At 42.0% G+C, this 25,011-nt stretch overlaps 1 protein-coding gene across 7 annotated transcripts in view; it reads right to left on the bottom strand.

Moving 5' to 3' along the window:
- ATP11A (ATPase phospholipid transporting 11A) overlaps positions 1-25,011 on the bottom strand; it is a 143,186-nt gene that overhangs the window by 32,672 nt on the left and 85,503 nt on the right. For all 7 annotated transcript variants that reach the window (XR_004958108.1, XM_036250107.1, XM_036250109.1 and 4 more), the window contains exons 6-16: positions 21,109-21,237; positions 18,563-18,666; positions 18,001-18,051; positions 15,567-15,631; positions 14,847-14,928; positions 12,634-12,784; positions 11,289-11,486; positions 8,311-8,484; positions 6,979-7,142; positions 5,157-5,228; positions 2,442-2,515 (exon numbers count right to left, since the gene is read on the bottom strand). Coding sequence is in view for 6 of the 7 variants with exons in the window: in XM_036250107.1 (XP_036106000.1) it covers positions 2,442-2,515; positions 5,157-5,228; positions 6,979-7,142; positions 8,311-8,484; positions 11,289-11,486; positions 12,634-12,784; positions 14,847-14,928; positions 15,567-15,631; positions 18,001-18,051; positions 18,563-18,666; positions 21,109-21,237 (1,264 nt within the window). In the remaining variant the exon portion in view is untranslated. The remainder of the gene's footprint in view (positions 1-2,441; positions 2,516-5,156; positions 5,229-6,978; positions 7,143-8,310; positions 8,485-11,288; positions 11,487-12,633; positions 12,785-14,846; positions 14,929-15,566; positions 15,632-18,000; positions 18,052-18,562; positions 18,667-21,108; positions 21,238-25,011) is intronic.

The following is a 25,011-nucleotide window of genomic DNA, read 5'->3' as shown; positions in this document are numbered from 1 at the left end:
GTGACGTGATCCTAACCTGCAGCAGAATGTGCTGTGGACCCAAGCTCAGCTCTGATGGCTGCAGCATAGTTCTCAGGAAAAACCCTCAGCAACAAATTCAAGTTAACTGGCTACAGTGGATGATGGTCTCCAGTCTCCCTTAATGGAGTCAACCTTCCATTAGGCTGTAAAACCACGGCAATTAGTGTCATCTCTAGGGATGTATTACCACTTAGAGAACAACTTGTTGAATTAAGTATTCAAACTTCTCTTAAAATTAACTGATGCAATGGCCAGTTCAGATGGCATGGTAGTCTCCCCTCCAAGCCCGTAGTTCCTCAAAGATGTCTTCAGAAATATGTAGGTATCTTATGGAAGGGATATTCTAATGATGCGAATGTCTTGGGCATAAATTCTTAATGTGGCCCAGCTCCTTTTGGAGCTCTTGTGATGTCCTTTTGATGGTAAATGGAGGTTGTTTCTGAGTCCCCAGGTACCGGCACTGTGACCATGCAGTTCAGAAGGCATAGGTGGGGTGGAAGATGGTTTGTAGATAACTGATGCATTACTTCCTGAGATTGTGATCATTACTGTAGGCTCAGGAACTTCCCTGAAGCAGGATTCAGTTCCTAGACTTCACATTTACAAGGGGGGGAAAAAATCAAGACAAAAATATTTCCATGATGCAATGCCTTTCTTCTGGACAATTTCAAATGGCTTAAACTCTCACGAGAGTGCTTCATTAGCGAAATAACCTTCTGCACTTGGGCAAGCACTAGCACATCAATCTGAACTTGTTTCAAATATCATGGGGTGTATGCTTCTCGTGTCCTGCTGATCCTACTGGTAAAGTCTCTGTTTCCATACTTTTAAATTATTTTATATCCCATGACACTTAAGGCAAGTCTCATTGGTGGAGCCCACTCTTATCCATGTCTGATCACCTGGTTCAGAGGTAAGGAGAGCATGTGGATAAGAGAACCAGTTCTGCGACAGCCAGCACAGCTCACAGGGCAGCCGGGGCACTGTCACCAGGCTAATTATCCAGCACGTGGAACTCAACTCCTTGAAAATGACTTACAGGGTGCTGCTGAAAGATATGCCTTCAGCAACCTCCATGGTCTTAGACAAGAAAAGAAGGTATTGCTGGTTCTATCAGAAGAAGGTCAGAATGACTCTGTTTAAGAAAAGGTACTTTGGCCTAGACAGCGTGGCTCAGTGGTTGAGCAATGACCCATGGATCAAGAGGTCACCAGTTCGGTTCCTGGTCAGGGCACATGAACAAGTTGCAGGCTCGATCCTCAGTGGGAGGCGTACAGAAGGCAGCTGGTCGATATTTCTATTTCTCTCTCCCTTTCCCTTCCTCTCACTAAAAATTAGTAAAAACATTTTTTTTTTTAAAAGGTACTTTGTTTACTTCCCACTGAAAGGAAATTCTCTCAACATGAGTGTTATTTATGAGCTGACATAAAATTCCCCAACCTGCCCTCAGATCACTATTTTAAGGCTGAATGTGTTTAGTTCTAGGCTAGTGACTGCATTTGGTTGCTCACCCGGCAACTTTCCAAAGAGATAAACACAGTCTGGGATGGCCTAGATTTAAGAACCAAAAAGAATAAGATTCCACATCTGTTGATAAAATGCCATTTTGAAATTGCATTGGTAAACTGAATTCAGCACTATTTACTGAGCAGTCAGTAGTAGTGCTGTGGTGCTATCCTGCTGAGAAAAGTAAGTTCTGCATTTAGGGTGCTTGTAGTCCAGCCAGTCAGAAGACAAACAGCGCATCTGACTGAGGCAACCAGAACAGGCTTCTTATCAGGTGCTGAGGAGCTGTCTGTGGAAAGGTACAAACGAGCAAGAGGGCTTCCAAGTGGAAAAGTCCCCACCAGGTAAAGAGCCTCCAGGTAGAAAAGCCCACATGAGGTAGAAAAGCCCACACCAGGTAGAAAGTCCGTGCAGTGCATTCTGGGGAATGAAAGCTAGGAAGGCAGTTCAGCGCCTCAATGAAAAAACCCCGGGGAGTTGTGGCTGCCTGACAGAGAACAGAGCCCACCAGGCCCAGCGAGGACAGTGAGCATTCGGAGGTCTTAAGAAGACTGACATGGGGCAGGGTGACAGAAAGGAAGAGACTGCAGACAAAGACCTTCGAAAGCAGGAGCTGTGCGTCAGGACAGAAAGAAGGGGGATGAAGAGACACTGTGGAGGTATACTCTGCAGGACTTATAGTCGGGGGGAAACCAGTCAGACTAAGGTGCCTGGGAAAGCAACAGGAACATGACCAAGTGGAGTTACGTCACCTACAGGTGGTGTGAGAAGTTGTGACCTACAGTTGATTCATCTATGTTTTTTTTCTAAAAAAGAGAATAAATGGCAAAATCTTTAAAGTTCCTAAAGAATGTAAGCATCAGAATAAAACCACAATGCATAATTTAAGAAATTAAAGAAAAAGAAATGTCTACCTGTAGCAGATTTTACAATTACACTCATTCTCCTTCTTACTGAGTCAAAGCTCAAAATTTCCAGCAATTCAAACCTGAAAAAAAGATGAAAAATTCTCTTCAATACCCATCTGGCTCTGTATGTCATGAAATCTGGGTATTTAGCAGCCTTTCCACAGAGCAGTGTCTGGAGTAGTCCTCTCCCCACCAAGCCCAGGCCTTGCAGAAACATCACCTCCACTCATCCCCACCCCCACCTCTCCATGGAGGGCATGGCTGTCCAGCAGCTTTTTCAAGGAGGAATCTAGAGGTGGGGTGATCTCCTCCACAGACACAAGGGAGTGTGTGGATTTCCGGTGACTGGTGACTCTGCTCCTTGCTGCTGGCACCACTGCCCTGTAGGGAGGGGATAGAGGGAGGCTGAGGCCAGGCTCTCATCTCCTCACCACTAAGACCTTCGCCTTGGACATCCACCTTCCACCCCCAGCCTGCATCACAAGTGCTTGCGGAGTTTGTGCATCAAACAAACTATATGTCTTAGGTGCTGATTCACTTTAGAAAATTCTGTTGAACACAGACCCACAGGTTATATCAGAGCTTTTGATCCCTGAGAATAAACCAGTGTCCTAAAGTTGATAAAAATCATTTAAAAAGCAAAGAATAATGACATTTAATCAGTTTGTGCAGTCTTATTATCAGAAGACTCATGATTTTTGTCTGGTGTTTGAAATACTGAAAATAGTTCAGCCACCCCTGACATTACCTCTAAAAACTCCTTAAGGTCTAGAGCAGTGGTTCTCAACCTTCCTAATGCCGGACCCTTTAATACAGTTCCTCATGTGGTATGTGGGCGTGTCTGCACATAGGGGGGACCCGCCTGGAGATAAATAGAGGAGCGGTGTCTTGGTTCCTAAGACCACTGGAAATATGTGTTTTCCGATGGTCTTAGGCGACCCCTGTGAAAGAGTCATTCAACCCCCAAAGGTTGAGAAGCGCTGGTCTACAGACTCCTGCCAGCGGCTCAAGAGTGACCACGAAATTTCTGTGACATCAGTCCCCACTCACAAGCTGATGAAAGGGCTCAGAACCGGCCTGCCCAAGACGTGCCACTTTGGCATGTGGATTATTGTGAGCTGAAGACAATCGAAAACCTGCAGGCTCACGAGAATCTTTTACCTTTCCCTTCATTTAAATTAGGGGCCTTGCCCATAATAAGAGCTATGACCAGCCCTGGTCTCGGCTGGCTGGCGTTGTCCCATACACCAAAGAGTTGTGGGTTCGATCCCCAGTCAGGGTGCATACAGGAGGCAACCAATCAATGTTTCTCTCACACATCAGTGTTTTTCTCTATTTCTCTCTCTCTGAAAATCAATTTTAAAAAACCATATCCTCGGGTGAGGATTAAAAAGATAATAATAAGAGCCATCACCAGAGATAACTTTTTATGACCTATCTATATGGCAGCGCTTCTCAACCTGTGGAATCATGGCCCCTTTGGGGGTAGAACAACCCTTTCACAGGGGTCGCCGAAGCAAAATTATAGTTATGAAGTAGCAACGAAAATAATTTTGTGGTTGGGGGTCATCACAACATAGTATATGGCAAGGTAAACATCTACTGAACATCTGCTCTTCCTACCATCCTGCAAATGACCTCCCCTAAGGCTCTAGAATCACATATACCTCACTTTCCCTCTCTATCTCTAGAGCAGAGTTGGGGGAGTGTCTCTAACTCTCTCATGTATGTAGTGTTCCCATACATACATATGTAGTTAAATTTGGTTATTTTCTCCTGTTAATCTGTTTAGTAGACCAGCTGGAAGAACCCAGACAGGTAAAGGAAAGTTTCTTTATCCCCCCCACTGGGAAAAGGGTTCCCTGTGAATTCCTCAGCAGCACTGTGTTGTACAGTATAATTTCAGTGGCAACTGCCTTTTTGGTTGCAAACTAGAAACTTGACAGCAAATTGTCACTCTGCACCCCCAGTTGCTCAGGGGTGACCTCACAACTTCTAGAAAGCCACCAGCAATGCAGAGAAACCCCTGCAGTGCAAATCTAGGACCCAGCAACCAGTTCTGGAGTCAAAGGGTTCACCACTTCCACTAACCTGGGAGTTCATTTTTTGAAAGAAGAAAATTTTTAAATTCAGATTTTTGAAGCCATCACCACTAAGTCTTATGTTTTTTTTACCACCTGTCTTTGCCTGTATCCATTCCTGCATGTTTATTTTTATTTATAAAGGAAAGAAGGACTACCTAATCTTCCAAGTCTAAATTCAAGATATGCCCTTTGTGTATGGGACCAGTGATTTTTGACAGTTTCTAAGAAACAAAAGCATGTGGGCACTAAAGATTTGAAAAGTGGAACCATGTCCAGCCTGCTATTCCAAAGCATGCTTCTCAGACTGTTTTCTAGCAGACACTGCTCCATGACCTGGGAGCTGCTTACTTCCTCCCCATCATGGAGATTCAGAGTGGCTGGGGGAGTGTTAGAACACACTGGAAGATGACTTAACCCGAAATAGTTTTAATGATGCAACACCATCCAACCAGCTTCTCCCCTAACTGTCCAACTCTTAAATTCTCCAGATGTTTGTGACATTCTTGGGATGGTTACTGAGAAGAAGAGGGGAATGAGTTATGGGAGGATTACAGAGAATTTGGTTTTTCTCCCAGTGAAAAAACATTGCAAAAACAATTCTTTATTACCATCACAATTTAATGTGTAGTAGCCTTACCTTTCAATGTCATTGTCCCTATTTGATATCTCCATGTAATTATCCTTTAGCCTTAGGTATGTAAAACCAAGTCTGCAAAGAAGGCAAATCCAGTGGTTAATTTTGATATTCCTCTTTCATCAAATATATATATATTCTGTTAAAGCTTTCTTTTCAAAAAAGAAATACTCCTGGTAAACCAGAGGTAGTAAACTGAATTACAAACTTAGGAAATTACAATACTGAATTTATTCACCATCTGAAAAAATTCTCCAAGAACTAAAGAATTTCTGACTTACCCTCCCAAGTACCATATCGATGAGGTACATTCAAATTGGTAGGTATCAACAGGTTCCAGAAAGACAGTAGGTCTGTGGCTTGGTCCTTGTCCATACTGACCCACTTTTACTGATCAGTGGAGTTGTTTAGTAGAATGTCAGAAATAGAAGGCCCCTGAGTGACTGTCAATCTCTAGACCAACTCTCATTTCATTGATGAGGTCACTAACGCCCAGAGCAGGCTGCCAGTCAACAAACATCTGCACAACCCTGAATCTGTAATACCCTCCTCCACCAGCAAACATCACATAGTGTCATGTACTGTTCGGGCTCGTGCTGGGAGTGCGAGGAGGAAAAGGGCGTGGCTTTTGGACCCCAGGAGCTTACAGATACGGGAGGTGGAAACATATCAATCTAATATAGCATGGAGCCATTATGTTATGAAGGTGCTATGGGACCTTGGGGACCTGACCCAGGCAGGAGCTGGAGGGCAGCTGAAAGAAAGGCTTCTTGGAAGGTACGTCTAGAATGACAGGCAGCAGCAGCCTGTCCTAACTTCAGATATCTATGACTGAACATGGCTTAATTTCTGAACACTTGTTTTCCAAGAAGAGAGAAATCTAGTTTTGAGAAATCTCCCATACGTATGTGTGGATTTATACATTTAATTGGGTGTGAAGTGATAGAATTTACATACCTGCTATCACTATTCAAATTGCATGGGAAACATACATTAGTTTAGTCAACAATAAATCACTGTTCTAATTAGATGAGAGGTGTTCAACGCCCACTTCTCAATGGCAGCGAAGAGGGAAGATTAGTACAGTTAGTGTTAAATTTGGATTGTAAGCTGTGACAATTAGAAAAACATTTCCCTTGATTTGAAATTATGCCACGTATCTGGAATATTTAAAGTATTCCTCCAAGTGTTTGCTTAAATGCCATGTCATGAGGCACCAACTGGGAGAACTCCCAGTAAAAAGATACTGCAGGAGGGTGCAACACGCACATGGATTTAATATGATTTAATATGATGGAATACAAAGAAAGAGAAGCTAATGGTAAGAAAACTCCAGCACCCAGCTCAATCCCATTCCATGTTGTGGGACTTGGAGAAAGTTGTTTAACATCTCTGGGCGTCAGTTCTTTAGGATAAATGAGGAAGTCTTTCATAAGGGTGTCTAAGATTGTTTGCATCTTTAAAAGCCTGTGATTATTGGGAATGGCCTCTAACCTTCTATTAAAGAAGTGAGGAGCAAAAACTAGCCTGTAAGACAGTGACAAACACCCTGGCAGCTGGGGACAAGCTGCTTCTCTCGCTGATGGCAGGCTGTATTCAGGAGGGACCCACCTCTACCAACACGGAGGTCGAGGAAACAATGGGCACAAAGCTAGTCCTTGCTCAGCTCATCCCTTAGCAAGCATCCCAGGCACAGGGGCCTGACTCAGGACACTTACAATGGGAGTCCAGTAGGAATACATTGTTGGGGCTGAAAAGAACTCCAGGACCAGCCTGGCATACCCCTCACATCTGAGACCAGACTCGCATGCAGCCAGAGACGTACCTCTGGACACCCTCCACTAAGGCCACCTCATCGGGCGAGGATGATATGTACACACAGGATTTCCCCGAGTCTGGTGACTTCCTGGGCCCGTCCACGTCATCGTCATCTTTCACCTGGATGGTGTGGCACAGACAGAGGGCCCGAAAAAACAGCTCTTCTCGCTCCTATAAAAATGCAGTACAAAAACCCGCACATCTATGGCATATCAGCATAAAGGAGAAGGAAATTAAACAAAAGACAATAAACAATAAAGCAGGACATGCAACTTTTACTGGTTAGGAAGTATTAGTTTTGCCTTTGGTGGTCAGAAAGTAGAGTGTAACTGGCTTTTGTTCCTTCTTGAGCACTTCTACGGCAGTTAGGGTCAAGACCAATGGGCTATGAAGACTGAAAGAAAATGAATGTTCAGTGAGATGAGGTGACGGGTTCGTCACAAGAGAAGAACACAGTGAGGTGGAGCCTCAGACCAGTTGAGGCAGCACTGTAGGACCTCCATGAGCCTGGATTCCCTTGGGATTCCAGAAAGCTTGTTTAGGGGTTCTGGAATGCCACCATAGCTGAGGGGGGCCAAGAAGGGCTGGACTTCATCACATGTGCCAGGCAGGGGGAGTCCAGCAGGTGGCAAGAGGGTGCAGTGCCTATGGAACACCTTACAAAGCCACAGACACCTGCCCCTCTCCTCTCAGACTGCGATGAAATGGCGGTTTCTGTACTGAAATCACCTGAAGCATATGTAGTGGGGGGTATGGTTCACGTGGTCACAACAGGCTGTCACAATAGAGCCTACAAAGGCAGGCTATCCTTGGTGCTCTAGAGGACACCACACAGGGACTGGCAGTCACCAGGCTTTCTACAATGATCTCCTGGCTGACAAATGATGAAGGTCACAGCTTCCTCCTAGAAATGCTGAGATCTGAAGCCAAAGCACTTGGTGTGTGTGGGGTATATCTACGTGTGCACATGTATGTCTACAAGTACATGCATGCATGTGTGAGTATGGGGCATGTCTTCTCTATGTGTACACATGTGCGTGTGAGCTCATACATGCATGCTTGAGCATGAGTGTGAACATGTGTATAGCACAAGCACGTGTGGTATGCAGGTCACTTTGCTCACAGCCTACCCAGTTTGTCCACATGTTTAATGCTGTTCCTAAGACAAGGTGACAGGCCAGAGTCACTAGTGGGAAATGTTGGTATCTCACCATTCTTCTCACTCAAGTCACTGGAAGATTCATGTCTTTCCTGGATCCCAGCCTACCCTGTGAACTGGGACAGTGTGACAGTGTTGGTCCCTAAAGGGAAAACACCTGCTGGGAGAGTGGCCACCTACCTTCCCACTGACCCCCGGGGAAGAGTCAATCATGTCGATGCCGGAAGCGCCAGGGAGAACCTGCCCATTGCAGATGACATGCGGCACATAGATGTGGCCCTCGATGCAGCACTCCTTGAACTCCATGTTGTTCTCCGTGAGGGTGCCAGTCTTGTCTGTGAAGATGTACTCCACCTGCAGGCACAAGGCTTGGCTGGGTGGTGCTGGCCCGAAAGGCATACCCTTCTCAGAGAGGGAGAAGGAGCGGCTCGCCGCTCAGACCCCAGGGCAGCGGTGCTTCCTAACACCAATGGTTTCCATACAAAACAGACTCCAGGTTTTACCCCAAGCACATGGGTTCACCAGGCTCACCTATGAGCATCTGGACAACCCATCCTCCCCTGGCTTGAGTGGCTGAGCAGTCCCGACAGAGCCTGACTCCGGAGGTAGAGGGGGGCCTTCACTCTCGCCAGAATAGAGGTAGTTTTACTTTACCCTGGATGCAGAGCTCCAAGAACACATCCTCTTAGTCTCCTGACCTGAATAGAAATGTTGGGTGGAGCCAGCCTTCCAGTGGTTGGATGAGAGCATAGACCTAAGTCTTGTCTAACAAACAACTCAAGGATATAAATATAATAAACTTATTCTGAAAGGTCTGGGAGGTCAGAAATCACAATATCATGTAAGGTTTAGAGGATATAATTCAAACAAATAAAAGAACAAAACACATTTCAGATAAAAAACTGAAAAAAGTGCTAAAACTATACCTGGTTTAAACACTAAATTGAGGTGAACTCGGATTCTGTATTCCTCATGGATAACCGAAGGAAGGTGGGGATTTCTAGCACCCATGTAACATGGTGAGAAGGCTGCCAGGAGCGTGTGAGCCTCCTGCTGTCAGAGACCCTCTGGTCCGAGGGCCAAGAATAGGAGGAGGCCCAAGGTGCTGAGTCCAGGCTCAGTCCCTCCAACACACAGGACACAGAAGTAGAGTTTAAAATGATTATAAAGTACAGATGTGTGGGAAGCAGAAAAGACCTATAATAATAATAAAAGACCTATAGGTCTCTCAGAAAAATGTTCCATTTTTGTCATAAATCCCACCACAGAAAATGCCTTTTCCATGTGTGCTTGGCTCTAACAGGTAACAGGTAAGACAAAGTAATGCTTCATGAATACTTTTTTTTATCTGCCATTCAAATGCTGCCCAAAACTCTACTGAGATTCCCCGTGATCCTGACCATGTGGCTACATGAATCAGGTCCACATTCGAGACCACTCCCTAGCACAAACAGCTATGCTGTTTGAAGTGAACGATACCTAACAATTTTTTTTTTTTAATTTTTGCTAATCCTCACCAGAGGATACTTTTCCATTGATTTTTAGGTAGAGTGGAAGGGAGAGAGAAAGAAACATCAATGTGAGAGACACATCAATTGGTTGCTTCCTGCACAACCCTGAACAGGGCTAGGGATCGAACCCAAAACCCAGGTATGTGCCCTTGACCAGAAATGGAATCTATGACCTTTCAGTCCATGGGCGGTTGCTCTAACTGCTGAGCCCAACGGGCCAGGGCAATACCCGACTTTTTTCAAAGTGAGGATCCACACTCATAATAAATATTTCACAATGTTTCCTCCTCGAAAACAAGCCTTTCCACAAACCCCTGGAGCTCCTGTGTCATAAAGTCAACCTCAGAGTTACTCTCAGTCACAATAATTTGCTGTACTGAACACAGCTCTACATTTTTCTTGTTACAGAAAAAATTCTTTCCTCCATGAATTTCTGAGGAATATACAAAATATACCATTTATTATCGAAAGAATATGAACTCCATGGAGGTAAAGGTATTCTAGTACTGAGCACTGAATTATGATTTGCGCATTGCTGACTAAGCCAGCACTGCACCATGAGGGGTGTGGAATGTCCTAGAGGGATGCACTGAAGGTCAAACTCATGAACAAGCTAAATATTATCTTTTAGTAAGGCATATCCTTGCCCTGAGGGGATAAAGCAGTATGTGTCTATCAGAGCCTAACCACCTATTTACAGATTGCTGTTTTGGGCCACAAGGGAGTGTATTTTAGCTACTTGTCTAAAATAGCTCTGTTTCCAAAATTACTACTCAAAATTACTTCCTGTTAAAAAATAAATAAATTAGCATTTACCTAATGCTCTTTCTTGCAACATAAAGGCTGGGAAAAGGTTAGACTAGGGGTGGCAGGAAGGCTCCCACTACAGGCCAGAGGACCAAGGCAAGGTTAGGGGTACAGGCCTCTCCCAAGTATGGGCTCTGCCCCTCATCCAGGTGGCAGTGACTCCATCCATGGCGGTTTCATAAGACCCTGTGGTAGATTCCTCATCTCCATTATCTCATTCAATCCCTACACTCTGGCAAGGCAGGTACCTGTTATTACACCCATTTTACAGAGTGAGAAGCTTGAGGTGCACAGAGCTCATGCTACCTGTCCCAGGCTATGAAGTTATCAATGTGAAGCAGGACTGCAATGCAGGTATTTTGAACTCTGCAATACAGCAGGCTATTGAAACTCCCTGGGGTCTCACTTTGCTCATCTTTAAAATGAGAACTGGTTCACTGACAGAACTGAAGAAAATCATGGATCAAAGCTGAGTGTAATGTTTATGAAGTAGTATTCAATAAATGTTAGCTCACTTTTACCCAGAATGAGCACCATTTAGGTCATAGATGAGCTTACATCAACCAGTTAATATAATTAATATTGTATACATTTTAAATATAAAAGTGCTGCCAACTGTCACACAAAGTAAAAACAAAACAATACAAAAAAAAAATGATTTTGTTGTTCTCTTTCCCCAATTAAAGGTTCTATCTCTCTGCAGGAACTAAAACAGAAACGTCTTTTAACCATCTGGATGATCTGCCTACATGATAAGAACCATTTAGAATCTAGATACCTGGGAACATAAAATGAAGAGATTCAATCGTCAAAGGTATGAAAGACAACTGAGACACTGACCTGTCCTAACTCTTCATTTAGATCTGAGGTGTTGACCAGGGGCCCTTCACCCATGTCCTCATCAAACATTTCTTCATCCCATGTGATGAAATACGAGCCAAGAAACTTCTGCATCTCCACTGTGACGTACATGGACACAGGGATGATGTAGTTGAAGAGAACCATGAAGGCCAGGAAGTCCGTGAATGCCCTGAGAAACTGAAAGAACACTGCGTGATTTCCTACGTCCCATACCAACATCATAACCATTTAAAACTTGGTACAAAACACACGAGAGCAATTTCTAAATACAAGTATTTCCAATCCAAAGATAAGTTTTATTCAGAGGCTGCATCAGCCAATGAATAACTGTTAGAGTTGCAGCAACCTCAGGGCTGCAGTGGGTAAGGATTAAGCCACCTGTTAAGACAGTCACTCTGTCAGGAGACAGGAGGTCTCCCAGCTGAGAGTCAGTGGGAAACTTTACATTTTGATATTCTAAGTTACCTTTGAGACTGACAAATGATCAACTGACTTTGTAATAACCCATAAATGCCAAAAATATCAGTCTGGTACAAATGATGTTTTAATATAGGTTTGTCCTTATATCTAAGCCATTTGGTTTTATGGGAGGCCCAAATAACACAGAAAGAAGTAGGGACCCTAGTCTGGACTTGCACAAAGCCCCAGTCTGAACTCAGTGGGCCCTGGATGGCCTTTACACCCAGCTCAGCTCTGCACTGAGTAGACACTGACCCGGATTTCTGCACAGCCCACTCTGTAGTGAGTGGACACGTGTAGAGATTGCACATGGCTCAGGTCTGGACTCAGTGGGTCCAACCAGAAACCTATACTGTTTTAATTAGAAGAGTTGCAATCAAATTATTTTAATATACTGGTTTTGGGAAAAATACTTTTGATAAACATGGGTAACTGAATTGAAATCCTCCTAAGAAAAATGAAACCAATTCTTACCCTAATATCCATATAATTGAGATTCCCCTTTTTTCCATATACTTACCCTAAGTAAGTACCATTTACCTCACAATCATTAATGAGCATTCACTGAACACCCTCTAAATATGGGACACTGCTCTGGGTTCTGGAAACACCAAAGGCATTTAAGGTACATCCATATGAATTTACTATGGGAACCAATACCTTTCCAGACATGTATATTCAAATACCCAAAGAAGAAGGCAAGAGTAACCAGTATCTACAGTTAGAGAGGCTATTGATACTTGCAATATCAGTGCATGCATATAAAGATTTAATCAATTATAGGATCATGTTCTCATGAACACATTTTCATAATAACAGCCTGCAGGGCATCTGTGACCACTATAAAGGAAATGAGTTTCCATACCAGGTTCCTCTGTCTTTCTGCTTCGGTTTTCTGATTATACCACGGCTCATCTCGGAATGGTTCACTCTGCCATACGTATTTCAGGACAGTATTTATCAGCGCTTTACTGATTAGAATGCAGAGGTACACAATGAGGAATACATTCATTGATCTAAAACACGAGACAGCGATGGTTACTTAGTGATTGCTCCCTGAAGAATTGAGAGGTGTACATCTGTGTGTCAAGATGAACACATTTTGACAAAACAGATTAGGAATAGCAAAGCAATGAGTTTAAATGATTGCCCCCTGCCCTGGCCAGTTTTGCTCAGTGGTTAGAATGTAAGCCCACGCACCAAAGGATCTTGGGTTCAATTCCCAGTCAAGTGCTCATACCTGGGTTGCAGGTTCAATCCTCATACCCAGTGTGGGAAGCAACCAATGTGTCTCTCTCACATCGATGTCTCTGTCACTGTCTTCTCTCCCTGCTCCCTCCCTCCCTTCCACTTTCTTAAAAAAAAAACACAATGTAAAAAACATCCTCAAGTGAGGATTAACAACAAAAACAGACCTCCTCCCCCAGTCAACTGACAGTGAAAATAATAAGGTAAGCTCTTATCTATCAGAGTCTCCTCCATGGTCACTGGCATGTGATTCTAGATGTCACAAAGGAAACAGCTAAGTAAAGGGAAAGTTTTGTAAACAGGAGAGAGAACTCCACACAACTGCATTGCTGACAAGGATTGCTGCATGGTCCAGGATTCTGTCATTTAAGGAACATCCAGAAATCAATTTCTTCTACCATTAAGCATCAACCAATGAGTTCCAAATTTAGAGACTACCCCCACTAAGGAAGGAGAGAAGGAGAGAAAGAGAGAAGTCAACACTAAAGGAAATGCTCCATGTGTAAGAATAATGCTGAGTCCTTAGCCAATGCCTTAGCCGATCTTGTGAAGAAAGTGTAATTTTCCAAAATCTCTTTCTGAAGGCTATTTGTCAATCTAGACATCTGGAAACAAAGCGTTCTAGTTTAAGAGCCAAATCTGCATTTTTGTATTTGATGTAGCCAGAGACAGACAGGGACCCAGGATCACATTTCAAGACTGGCATTTCAAGTGTAGGCAGAAGGCACCCTAACAGTCTTCATCCAAAGTGGCACACAGCTCTTTGTTAAATCATTGTCATCACCCAGTGATCCACTTCAAGTCAAGGATACACTTTACCAAAAGGCGAAGAGAGAGAGAGAGAGAGAGATAAACATCAATGTGAGAGGGGAACATCCATTGGCTGCCTCTTGCACATCCCCTACAGTGGATCGAGTTGAAACCTGACATGTGCCCTGACTGGGAATCGAACCGGGCCCAATCAACTGAACCACATCAGCCAGGAGTCCTTGACTTATTTTTATAAAGATTTTATAGTTTAATAAAAAAAACCTCTGTTCTCTCTGCTAATGCTTTCCTCAGTAAAATGTGGCTTTCAACACCAAAAATTAAAAATGACCCTATTTGACCCGGCCAGAGTGGCTCAGTGGTTGAACGTTGACCCATCCACCAAGAGGTCACTGGTTCAATTCCTGGTCAGGGCATATGCCCAGGTTGTGGGCCAGATCCCCAGTGGGGGGCATGCAGGAGGTGGCCAGTGGATGTTCTCTCTCATCAATGTTTCTATCTCTCTCTACCTCTCACTTCCTCTCTAAAAAATCAGTAAAGGAAAAAAATTTTTTTAAAAAAATGACCCTATTTCGCCCTGGCCAGTTTTTCCCAGTGGTTATAGCGTCAGCCCATGGAGCATAGAGGCCCAGGTTCAGTTCCCGCTAAGGGCGTGTACATCGGTTAAAGTTTGTCCCCGGCCCGGTTGGGGTCGTGTGGGTGGCAACCACTCAATGTTTCTCTCTCTCTTCCTCCCTCTCTCCCTGCTGCTCTATCTGAAGATAAATACAAAAATGTCCTCGGGTGAGGATACATAAATAAATAAATAAATAGGACCCTATTTTGACTTTTTCATGAAATGGTGGGAGGAGCTTTTGGGCAACTGCAAATGACTTCGAACTGGGACTTTGTGTCCCCACAAAATAAGACAGTTGATCTAAGTAATCAGCTCTACTGTTTATCTAGACACCATGAAGGAATTCCTAATAAGGCCAAAAGAAAAATGTTTTCTTATCTACAGTGGTTTGGGATAGTTTTAAGTCACAGAATTTTACACACTTCGAACAACAAACTGAACCTTACTTTTCCACGGCAGATCGTTTCTGGGATTTTGATTGATAATTTAACGCCATCTTGGTTTCCATGCCCGTGTAAATAGCAACACCTGTAAAGTAGAAGAATAAATGTCAGACCAATAACACAACTGCATTTTCCTTTACATAGTGAGTTACTAACAGCTGTGATAAAAATGGAATTTTGGATAAAACAAATTATACTTTTAATTTCCTTGAGAGTCACACAACAGGACTCTTTAGATTAAAGAAATATTTTTTATTTCCTATATAGAGAACAACTTGTCATTTTTTTAAAGTTCAGATTTTAATAAATTGGGTTTTCCTACAAAAGGACACACTTGTTCTATTTAAGTTGTCGCGTTTTAATTAACACAAAAAACCCACCAAAAAAATGGAAAATACTAACAAAGAAACGCAGCCACCAGAAAAAAATTTGTTACAAATATACCGTGTGAATTCTTTCATGGATTAACTTTATGTTTCCAAGTCAAATACTACAGGCACTTAATATACAAGCAATACGCTCAGATGCCATTGCTGTATGGATTGTGGTTATACATTAATACAGATTTTCTTAGTGAGGCAGAATTATTGCTGCATCCAGTCCACAGTAAAGTCCACAGTACCTCAAGTACAAATATACTTTCATGGTACTACTATTTTAATTACTTAACGTACCCTTAATTTTAGAGGCTATTACTAATAATTCACTAATCTGAACATTTACCGAAGATCTTCTCAGTGTTCTTCAGCGTGGCTCCTCTAAGAAGCAAGTTTTCCGATCCTAATGGCCTGTAAAGACAAGAATGATCAAAAACAGGGCGATGGAGAATTCACAGCAAGCCATGCTACAGGGTGAAAATCAATTCATTTGCCTAACAGATTTCATTTTAACAGAAAATAGTCTAAATGTAGATTTGCTTATATTTAGATTAGAAGAGTTAGCCTGGGTCCACATGTGTGTGATCTTTGCCTGTGGGAGGTTAAGAACCTGCTCTGCTGGAAGAATTCTGCAGAGTTCTAGCTTTGTGAGTACCTGCTATCCTGGTACAGCACTTGTTAGGAATGCAGGCTCCCAGCCCCATCCAAACCTACCGAGCCAGGTCTGAATGTTTTAACTAGATTCTATAACTGATCACTTGTGAGGGTGGTAGGCTAACAAATGGGGTCCTGGCACAAGTGCCATCAGCAGCTGCACCTTGGAACTTGTCAGAAGAGTCACTTTGACAGACTGAACCAGAAACCTGCTCCTAACAGGTGTCAGGTTTGAGGACCACTGGACTGGAGGACCCCCAAATGTTCTGGAAAAGCAAAAAGGTGAGAAACTACTGAATGCTATAAACTTAAAAGATGTTCAGTATATTTAGCTGACATAACGCAGGACTGTGTCCAGCTGAAGTCAAGAAAAAGAGGGGGCTGCTAAGAGTGAAGAGTTGCCTGAGATGCACTTGACCTAACGTGTCCACCCAGGGCTGTCTGATGGTCTCAGCCCTCAGCCCTCAGCCCGACAGCCATGAACAAGAGCTTCAGGGGCCACACATTGGCTGCTGCCTGGCTATATTCTAAGTACTGTCGGCCTCTGTGAGCTACACTCTAACAATAATTCATGTTGAATGTGCTCATGAAAACAAATGGCCCCCTTAAAATGTGGCTCTGGGAAGTCTAAAAATAATTTACTTTAAAATGTACTTTGCTTCCAGTTTGGACAAGAGGATGAAGAAATATTACCCTGAATAGATTAAGAACTTAGATATATAATTCATAACTGTCCACACCACAAACATCTTTAAGTACCCAAATATTAAAAGTCTGAAATATGTAAATGCATGAAAAGCTAAACTAGAATTGCTATCAAAATACAAAATGTATTAGTAATTATCTTTCCAATCTGCTCAGCATCAAACTTTGTCTAAATATAAAGCATAAAAAGACTGCAGTGTTTACTTTTTCAGATTCATTCCATCAGCAATACGAATAAATCTTAATCTATTACTTGTTCAGACAGTAATTCTCACAAGACCCAGAAATACAGGTTATTTCTCCAAAGTAACCAGAAATTACCTGTAGACTAATATATATTTAGAAAAGACCATGACAACGCCTACATAAATTCAAAAAAGCACCAACTAACCAGCTGATAAACAATGCTGATAAAAACATGCTAAGTGTACAAATTGTTTCCTTAAATCATTCCAGGAGCCTTACATGGTGATAAGCCCCAACAAATTATATTTCAGTAATTATTATATTATATTTCAGTACTTATTATTTTGTGGCACTATCCCACTGAGTTTATTTCCACTTCTGGGTAATCTTTATAAAAAAAACAAATACAGGATATAGGCAACTTGAAGACTGCGTAAATTGGAAGTAAGATAATTTCTCTAACAAGTGAGGTTTACAAAAAAGGTCAACCTCTAAACCTACTTAGAGTCAATTTCCTAAACTGTGGATTACAAATCCCTCTGCAGCAGAGAACTGCCAGGACCTTGCAACAATATCCAGATGAATCATCCACAGGCCTAAGGAGCATACAGCACCAACCCAGAGAGACATGGGCTAGATGACAGTAGATCACGTTTGTCCTGACCACAAGCAGGAGCACACCCACCTGTGACCTGCACCAGTAACAACCAATGCTTGGACAACAAGTGAATGTGAGCCTGGGACAGGCCCTTTCGAGGCACATCCCCTAAGTCTAGATGAAATCCTGGCCAAAAATGTATCCCTCTAATGATTATGAGTAGATTCACACATTCCAATAAAAGAGCTTCCATGCCAGACATCTTTCAACTTCATAGTTGACGACATACTTGTCTATAAGTCCTGAAAGGGAATTTCTAACGGGGGAAACCATACCCTCCTCTTTGCCTTGAAACTGTTAGATGGGCTCCTAAACTTTCCCTGCTGTGAGAAGATCCTCAGCAGAATCTTGTGAGAGAACATTTGCCACAAGTGGCATTAATTTGTTAACACATACAGCTGTAGACACCAGAGAAATCAGAAAACACTAGAACCTGGACTTCTGGAAAACTCGAATTCCACTGTCAACACCCAACAGAACACAACAATGAAAACTTCGTCTCAGTAAAAAGGCTATTATAATTTAGAATAAAGAGATGTTATCTCCAGGAATGTTCAGAAGAAGCACATCGCCTCACCTCACCACGGGGTCATTTTGATCGTTGTAAACATTTATGCGGCCCACAAACCTGGCAACAGAAAAGTCGGGTTACTGACATGGCAGCAACATGGGTGGGAGAGGCAGCCCGGAAGTGCCCTGTCCTACACACCCGCCTTCTGTTCCTAAGAAAGAAGGAAATATGCACTTATGACTTGGAATTCTTGACACAAAGCACATCCATGTGTAGCTGAACCACTCTACCTTCCTCCCCTTTTCTTAGTTTACTTTCTATTCTTATTAACCCATGACTTAAATGATTTTCCGTAAAATCGCTCCCTCAAAATACAGAAAATAATTTTTTCTGCAACAAATTACTTCCATGAATCCACTTCTAATGTTTGTATAAGTAGCTATAGATTTAAATGTTGTTGGGACTCTGTAAATATGTAAGTAACCTATTTTTAACTTGGTCTTAATTTTTAAGTAGTGATTTACATTCTCTTTCCAAACAGCTACGCGGGTAGACTATTTGAGGTGGAGAGCAAGAACAATGATTAGGAGATAAAGAGATACTTAGGAGGAACATAGCTCTGGCTTACTTGTAGAGGTCAGGCTGAGGCTGCTCGCACTCAATGGTAGCATGTAGGCCATCTATATCTTCTTCAGTATGAAATCCCTTTGTGTCTTGAACTGCATAATGTGTCTACAGATTGACAAGAAATGTGAATTCACAACAAAATGAGCATCACAAACCTCGCAGCCAATGCCTCCAATCCTAGGGCAGCACCAACACCTAAATTTGTGTGCATATAAATAAGACCAATGACAACGGCTGGTTAGCATATGAGAGAAGTATAATAAAAAATTTGCAAATGTTACAAAGTTATAGAATGATAGATTACTACTGCTATTCCTATATCTATTAGGTGCCAGAAAGTTCTTCCATTCTTACCCAGAACTAAAACTTAACTTAAAACTAATAGCAATGTGGGAATTCTTCTTCAAAATTGGATACCTCAATTTATTGTCCATGGTGGTGACTATCAATTTGGAAACAAATTTAAGAGTTGAAATATTCCTTTTTGTTTATATAACACCCTACTGGGTCATAGAGTTGTCACCAGCATGAGGAACTGCCCTTGCCTGACACTATTTGGTAGTGTAGGCTTTCTGCATAGCTACTCACTTGGCCTCCACCTGAAGGCTCCTCATACCTGAAGGCAGGGCTTGTAAGGCACTGACTCCAGGACCTCACCGGGGATCATGCTGGAAATGCAATTCTCAGGCCCCATCCCAGAGTTTCTAATGCCATGGGTCTGGAGTGGGGACTGAGGACTGCATTTCTCACATGATCCTACGTGATGCCTATGCTGGTCTGGGACTCCATTTGGAGACCAGTGGGCCAGATGGTATTAGTGAGCATGAACCGGTGGGCCCGCCTGGGGAGGAGAGAGGAAAGAAACACTCCTGCATGAGGGCCTGGTGAAGGAGAATACATCTCTAAATCTTCTCTTATCTTTCTCTCTAATAATTACTTGTTAGACAAATAAAGTATTCAATAAATCAAAACGAACAGGAGATAAAATCACAGAACAACAGTTGCATTCAGAACATTTCAGGGGCATCTATTGTGTATCAAGCACTTTGGGCAATTTTCTATTTATGCTCTCACAAGAGAGGTTGGTCCTTATTTTACAGATGTGAAAACTCCAGAGAGATCAAATGTCTGCCATAGTCACATGGTCAGTAAATGTGCAGGAGTTCCACCTCGAGACTCTGCTTTTAAGGAAAGGGCTCAGATTTATTCAGCTCCCAAGCCAAACCAAATGCACAGAATTAACACCAGAGGGCAGACACTTAAGATGCTGAGCACAACACACCAAAGGTCAAAGTGAAACATGGATTCTACCACCTGCAGCTCTAGACTGCTATAAAATTTTACTTGAAAAGAGTGATACACCTGGAGGCCTGCAGCATCTGTTCACAGCAATGCTGAGACACACCTGAGCAGCAACATCCCTCGAGTGGGATGGGATGGAGGGCAGCCCACTGCCTATAGAGAGAGAGTGTGTGGCTCTACTTGTTTTTTATCTACTTACTACACAGTTTATTTGTCCAGTAGTTGAAATAGACAGAAAGATACGAGGAGATTTAGAGATGTTTATGGCCAGGAACAACAGAAACATCAACTCCCCACACTCCAGAGACCAGTGTCAGGTTACAATAAACACCTGACAACCAACCCAGGGATTTCCATTCCCAGAATTACAGTTGCTCACAATTTCTTGTGCCAGAATGTCAACTCTCTTGGGATATGTTACATAGAAAATGTGAAAGTAAATGCCAAAAAAAAAAAAAAACCCCCACAGGGCTTTATACAATGAGTTCATGAATTAGCCATAAAAGATTTGCATGTCCTTTAGGGTTTTTGTAAAGAAAACTTCTCTTTCTCATCCTAGAGACTGCCTCTATTCAGAGGTACTGTTTAAGCACTGTGCTATAGTTGCAATTTTGAGTTAATGCCTTAGAAATGGTTGAATCCACTGAGGCATGCTCACTTTTATAAACTCCTTGGAAGCTTCCATATTTTTTAAATAATAAAAACCTTAAAATTAATAGTGATATATTCTATTCTTTCATGATTGTTAATTAAAATTTGTAGCTACCAGTACAGAATTCCATACTGAATGTAAGAAATTAACTATAACTTCAGATATTATGAAAATACTTTAACAATAAGACACTTGCTAAAGTAATAGTGAGGCAAAATCTGGACACGTGTGACTTTTCACATAATTTCAGGGTAATAAACACACTAATTTTGACTGGTGAAATGAAAACTTTCAAAATTTTAACTATCTATTCATTATATCTTTAACTTGGCACCTCTGCTAAATGACACAACTCCATAAATAACACGAAGTTGCTTGTGTTAACTCAAGATGGTTGGTTGTTACAGATACAAAAGGTGGAGGGGGAAAAAAGTAGAAAACGAGAGAAAGAAATAAAAGTCAAAGACAATCTGGCCAGCACTACTCCCTGGGTTTTCACTGCAAACTGGATTTCCAAACATAACGTAGTTTCTAGCCACACAAGCACAACTGGGGATGGAAGGTAAGGCCCTGTATGTAGGCAGGCATGTTACTTTGTGACTGGATTCTCCATCTAAGCTGGCAGTTGTCACGTGGCAGGTCCCGTCTCCACGGCTGCTGGAGAGGAAGATCAAGTCACAGGGAAAGGTCTCATCCTCCTTGACCATGACGATGTCGCCAACCTGCAGGACAGACAGACAGTGCCATTCAGTGAACCTGCCTTTGTGCAGGAGGTTTTCTTTCCCTAAATCGTCAGTCGATACTCAGAGATACCATTATGGTGTTTGTTTACAGGAGGCTAAGTGGATGCTAATGCGACTCTAGAGAAAGCTCATTTCCCAGGCATTCTGCCCAAACTGAGGACAGACCAGGTGAGGTGTTGATGTACCAATTTTAGATCTGTGAAGCATCCAAGTGCATTATGATTGAATATTTTGCAATGGAAACACAGACAAACACCTATAACAGGATTATCCTTCATTCTGCTCAACAGGATGAATTCTAGTCTTTTATTACTGTGTCCAAGTGGGAATTATTCTCGTAGAAAGGTGCTGACTTAAAACTAGGTGTTCTATAAACCAGGTATGAGAGTTTTAAAAGCTGGCTGAACAGCAGAACCAAGACACTGTCCAGATCACTCAAGCATGACTGAGAAGAAAGCAGAAGTGGCAATCACATTACAAAAACTAGAGCAAAAATGAGTCACAGAATATTGGTGAGACAGATTTTTAAATAAGATGAAACCATCCCAGTTTTACTGTCATCACCAAGCAAGACATCTTAATGACTTGCCAGAAAGGCCCCTGTTCTCCAATTGTAACTTCAGACTTCATGTCGGGAAGGTAGATGACCATCATAACCCCACAAATCAGGCTGACTAGCTTGAAGGTCCAAATTCCTTCGCATCGCTTGGATGTTCCTGCTGCCACTGCAAGGTGCTTCCAGGAACAGGACAGCACCATGCTTCTGCCTATACTAGTGAAGTTCCCTGTCACACTCCATTAGTGCGTCAACAGAGTGTCTAAGAACTTAAAATTAGAGAGTAATTCCTCAAATAGACCTTTGGGTTTAGGGAAATTCCTATCAAAATCCCAGCAAAGATTTTTGTAGACACAGGTGGGCTTATGCTAAAATTTATGTGGACAGGTAAAGGCACTAGAATAGCTGCTATAATCTTGAACAAGAAGAATGAAGTGGGAGAGTCACTCTGCTGACATGAAGGCTTTCTATGCATCAGTAGCAACCGGGACTGTGCCTGGTACTGGCAGAGGCCTGGCACAGAGATCAATGAAACAGAACAGAGAACACTGAAACTGACCCACACAAATACGCCTACTGCCTTTTGACAAAGGTACAAAAGCAATTTAATGGAGAAGAGACAGCCTTTCAAACAAATGATGGTAGAACTGGGCAGTCAGAGGCAAAAAAAAGAGAGGAACTTTCCCCTAAACCTCACATTTTTATATGAAAATTAATTCCAAATGGAGTGTGAACTTAAATGTAAAACATAAAACTGTTAGAAAAAAGGCACAGGAAAACATCTTTGAGCTCCAGGTTAGGTAACTAGCTCTTAATCTTGACACTAAAAGCAGGATCCATAAAAGATAAAAAAAAAAATCAATAAACTGAACTTCATAAAAATTTTAAAATTTTGCTTTGTGAATACCACATTAAGGGATTTAACAAAGGACTAATATTTAGACTACATGAACTTACAAAATTCATCATTAAAAAACCTTCGCCCTGGCTGGTTTGGCTCAACGGTTACAGCATCAGCCTGCAGTCCAGAGAGACCCGGGTTCGGTTCTCCCTAAGGGCACGTACCTTGGTTGCAGTTTGTCCCTGGCCCTGGTTGGGTCGGGTGGGTGTCAGCCACTCGATGTATCCCTTTCACGTCGCTATTTCTCTCTCTCTCCCTCCTACTCTATCTGAACGAAAAATGTCCTCGGGTGAGGATTAAAAAAAACAAACAAACCCTCAAATAATCCAACTAGAAAATGATTAAAAGACATGAAGAGTTATTTGTTCGTTTTCACAGAGGAGGATATACAGATGGCAAATAAACATGTGAAAAGATATTCAACATAGTTAACCATTAGGAAAATGCAAATTTAAAAACCATACAGAGATATCAGAATAACTAAAATAAAAAGCAGTGACAATACCAAATGCTGGCAAGTATGTAGAAAAATCGGATCCCTCATACATTTCTGATGGGAATGTAAAATTGTCCACCATTCTGAAAAATTTTTGGCAATTCCTTCTAAAACTAAAAATGGATTTACTATATTAGCCAACAATTCAACTCTTGAGCTGTTATGCCAGAAAAATGAAAACTTGATTCATACAAAAACCTATACACAGATGTTCATGGCAGCTTTATTCATAATAGCCCCAAACTAGAAAACATATAAATGGCCTTCAATTGCTGAATGTAAGCAAATTCTGGTCTAACCCAAACAAACCATGTTCTTGATAAGAACAGAAGGAGCTCCTGATGTACACACATGGGGGATAGATCATCAGGGGAATCAGGTGGAGTGAAAAAAGCCAGTCCCAAAAGGCTTCGGACTACATGATTCCATTTATATAATGACATTCTTGAAATTACAAGTTTAGAGATGAGCAAATTAAAGGTTTCTTTTCTAATAGCCTGGTGCATCCTCTGAAGGCCTAAGACATTATGGCCAGAGTCGCAAAAGACAGCCTGATCTTTCTTCCTTGTCTCACACAGTCGATTTGGAATCCTCTAGTTAGAACAGGCTGGATACAGAGCAGACATGTCCTATAGGAGATCAATGCACTAAAAATTCAATTTTCTGCTGGTGGACACTGTTCAGGTATGTTTTTGAAGAAAGAGATGTTTATTAAAAAGTTATAAATTGCCAGTTATAAAAATAGTCACAGGGATCCAAAGTACAGTATAGGAATATAGTCAATAATATTGTAATAATTATGTGTGGTGCTAGATGGTTACTAGACTTATTGGGATGATCAATTTGCAAGGTATATGGCAGTCATATACCTGAAACAAATATTGTATATCAACTGAAATTGAAAAATAATTTAATTTGAAAAACACGAAAGACTTTGCAAAGGAAAAATAGTTGTTGGAGAAAACTGCATTTAGGGTCTGGGGTCTGAAGAAACCTATTCATATGTATATAGGGTCCCCACTGCTGTTCTCATGGCTGTGAGGCTCATGCTCCCAGCCCCTCACCTCCCTGACCCCATGACCACTAGAAAAACATCACCAATAAAGGCTGAGGGGAAGCTCATTCAGAATTACTAAAACACCTAGATAGCAAAATTTATAAAGCAAAGAAAATGTTTAAATACTTAAAAAACAAAACAAAACAAACTTAATAGTCCTGTCTGGTGTGGCTTAGTTAGTTGAGTGTCATCCTGTGCACTGAAAGGTCACTGGTTCGATTCCCAGTCAGGGCACATGCCCAGGTTTTGGGTTCAATCCCCAGTCGAGGTGAGTGCAGGAAGGAGCTGAATGATGTCTCTCTCTCACATTGATGTTTCTCTCTCTCTCTCCCTCTCCCTTCCTCTCGCTCTAAAACTCAATAAAAACATTTTTTTTAAAAAGATAGTGATAGGAGTTTGCCTGAAATATTTGGGGAAGAGGTTGGGCATATACCCAATAAACAAACTTATCACAACTGCGGCTGGTTTTACTCAGTGGTGAGAGCATCAGCCGGTGGACTGAAGGGTCTCAGGTTTGATTCCTAGTCATGGGCACATACTTGGGTTGCAGGTTGGATCCCTGGCCCTGGTCAGGGTAGTGTGGGAGGCAACCAATTAATGTGTCTCTCACACATCAATGTTTCTCTCTCTCCCTTCCACTCTATCTTAAAAAAAAAAAACCAATGGAAAAATATAAAAAGAAAAAATTAAAAAACCTGTTACATTGTGTGTGTGTGTGTTTAATGTTTTTAAAGATTTTTTAG

The sequence above is a fragment of the Molossus molossus genome, unplaced genomic scaffold (genome assembly GCF_014108415.1).
Source record: "Molossus molossus isolate mMolMol1 unplaced genomic scaffold, mMolMol1.p scaffold_m16_p_9, whole genome shotgun sequence".
Taxonomy (NCBI): domain Eukaryota; kingdom Metazoa; phylum Chordata; class Mammalia; order Chiroptera; family Molossidae; genus Molossus; species Molossus molossus.
This window is presented reverse-complemented; position numbering and strand designations above follow the sequence as displayed.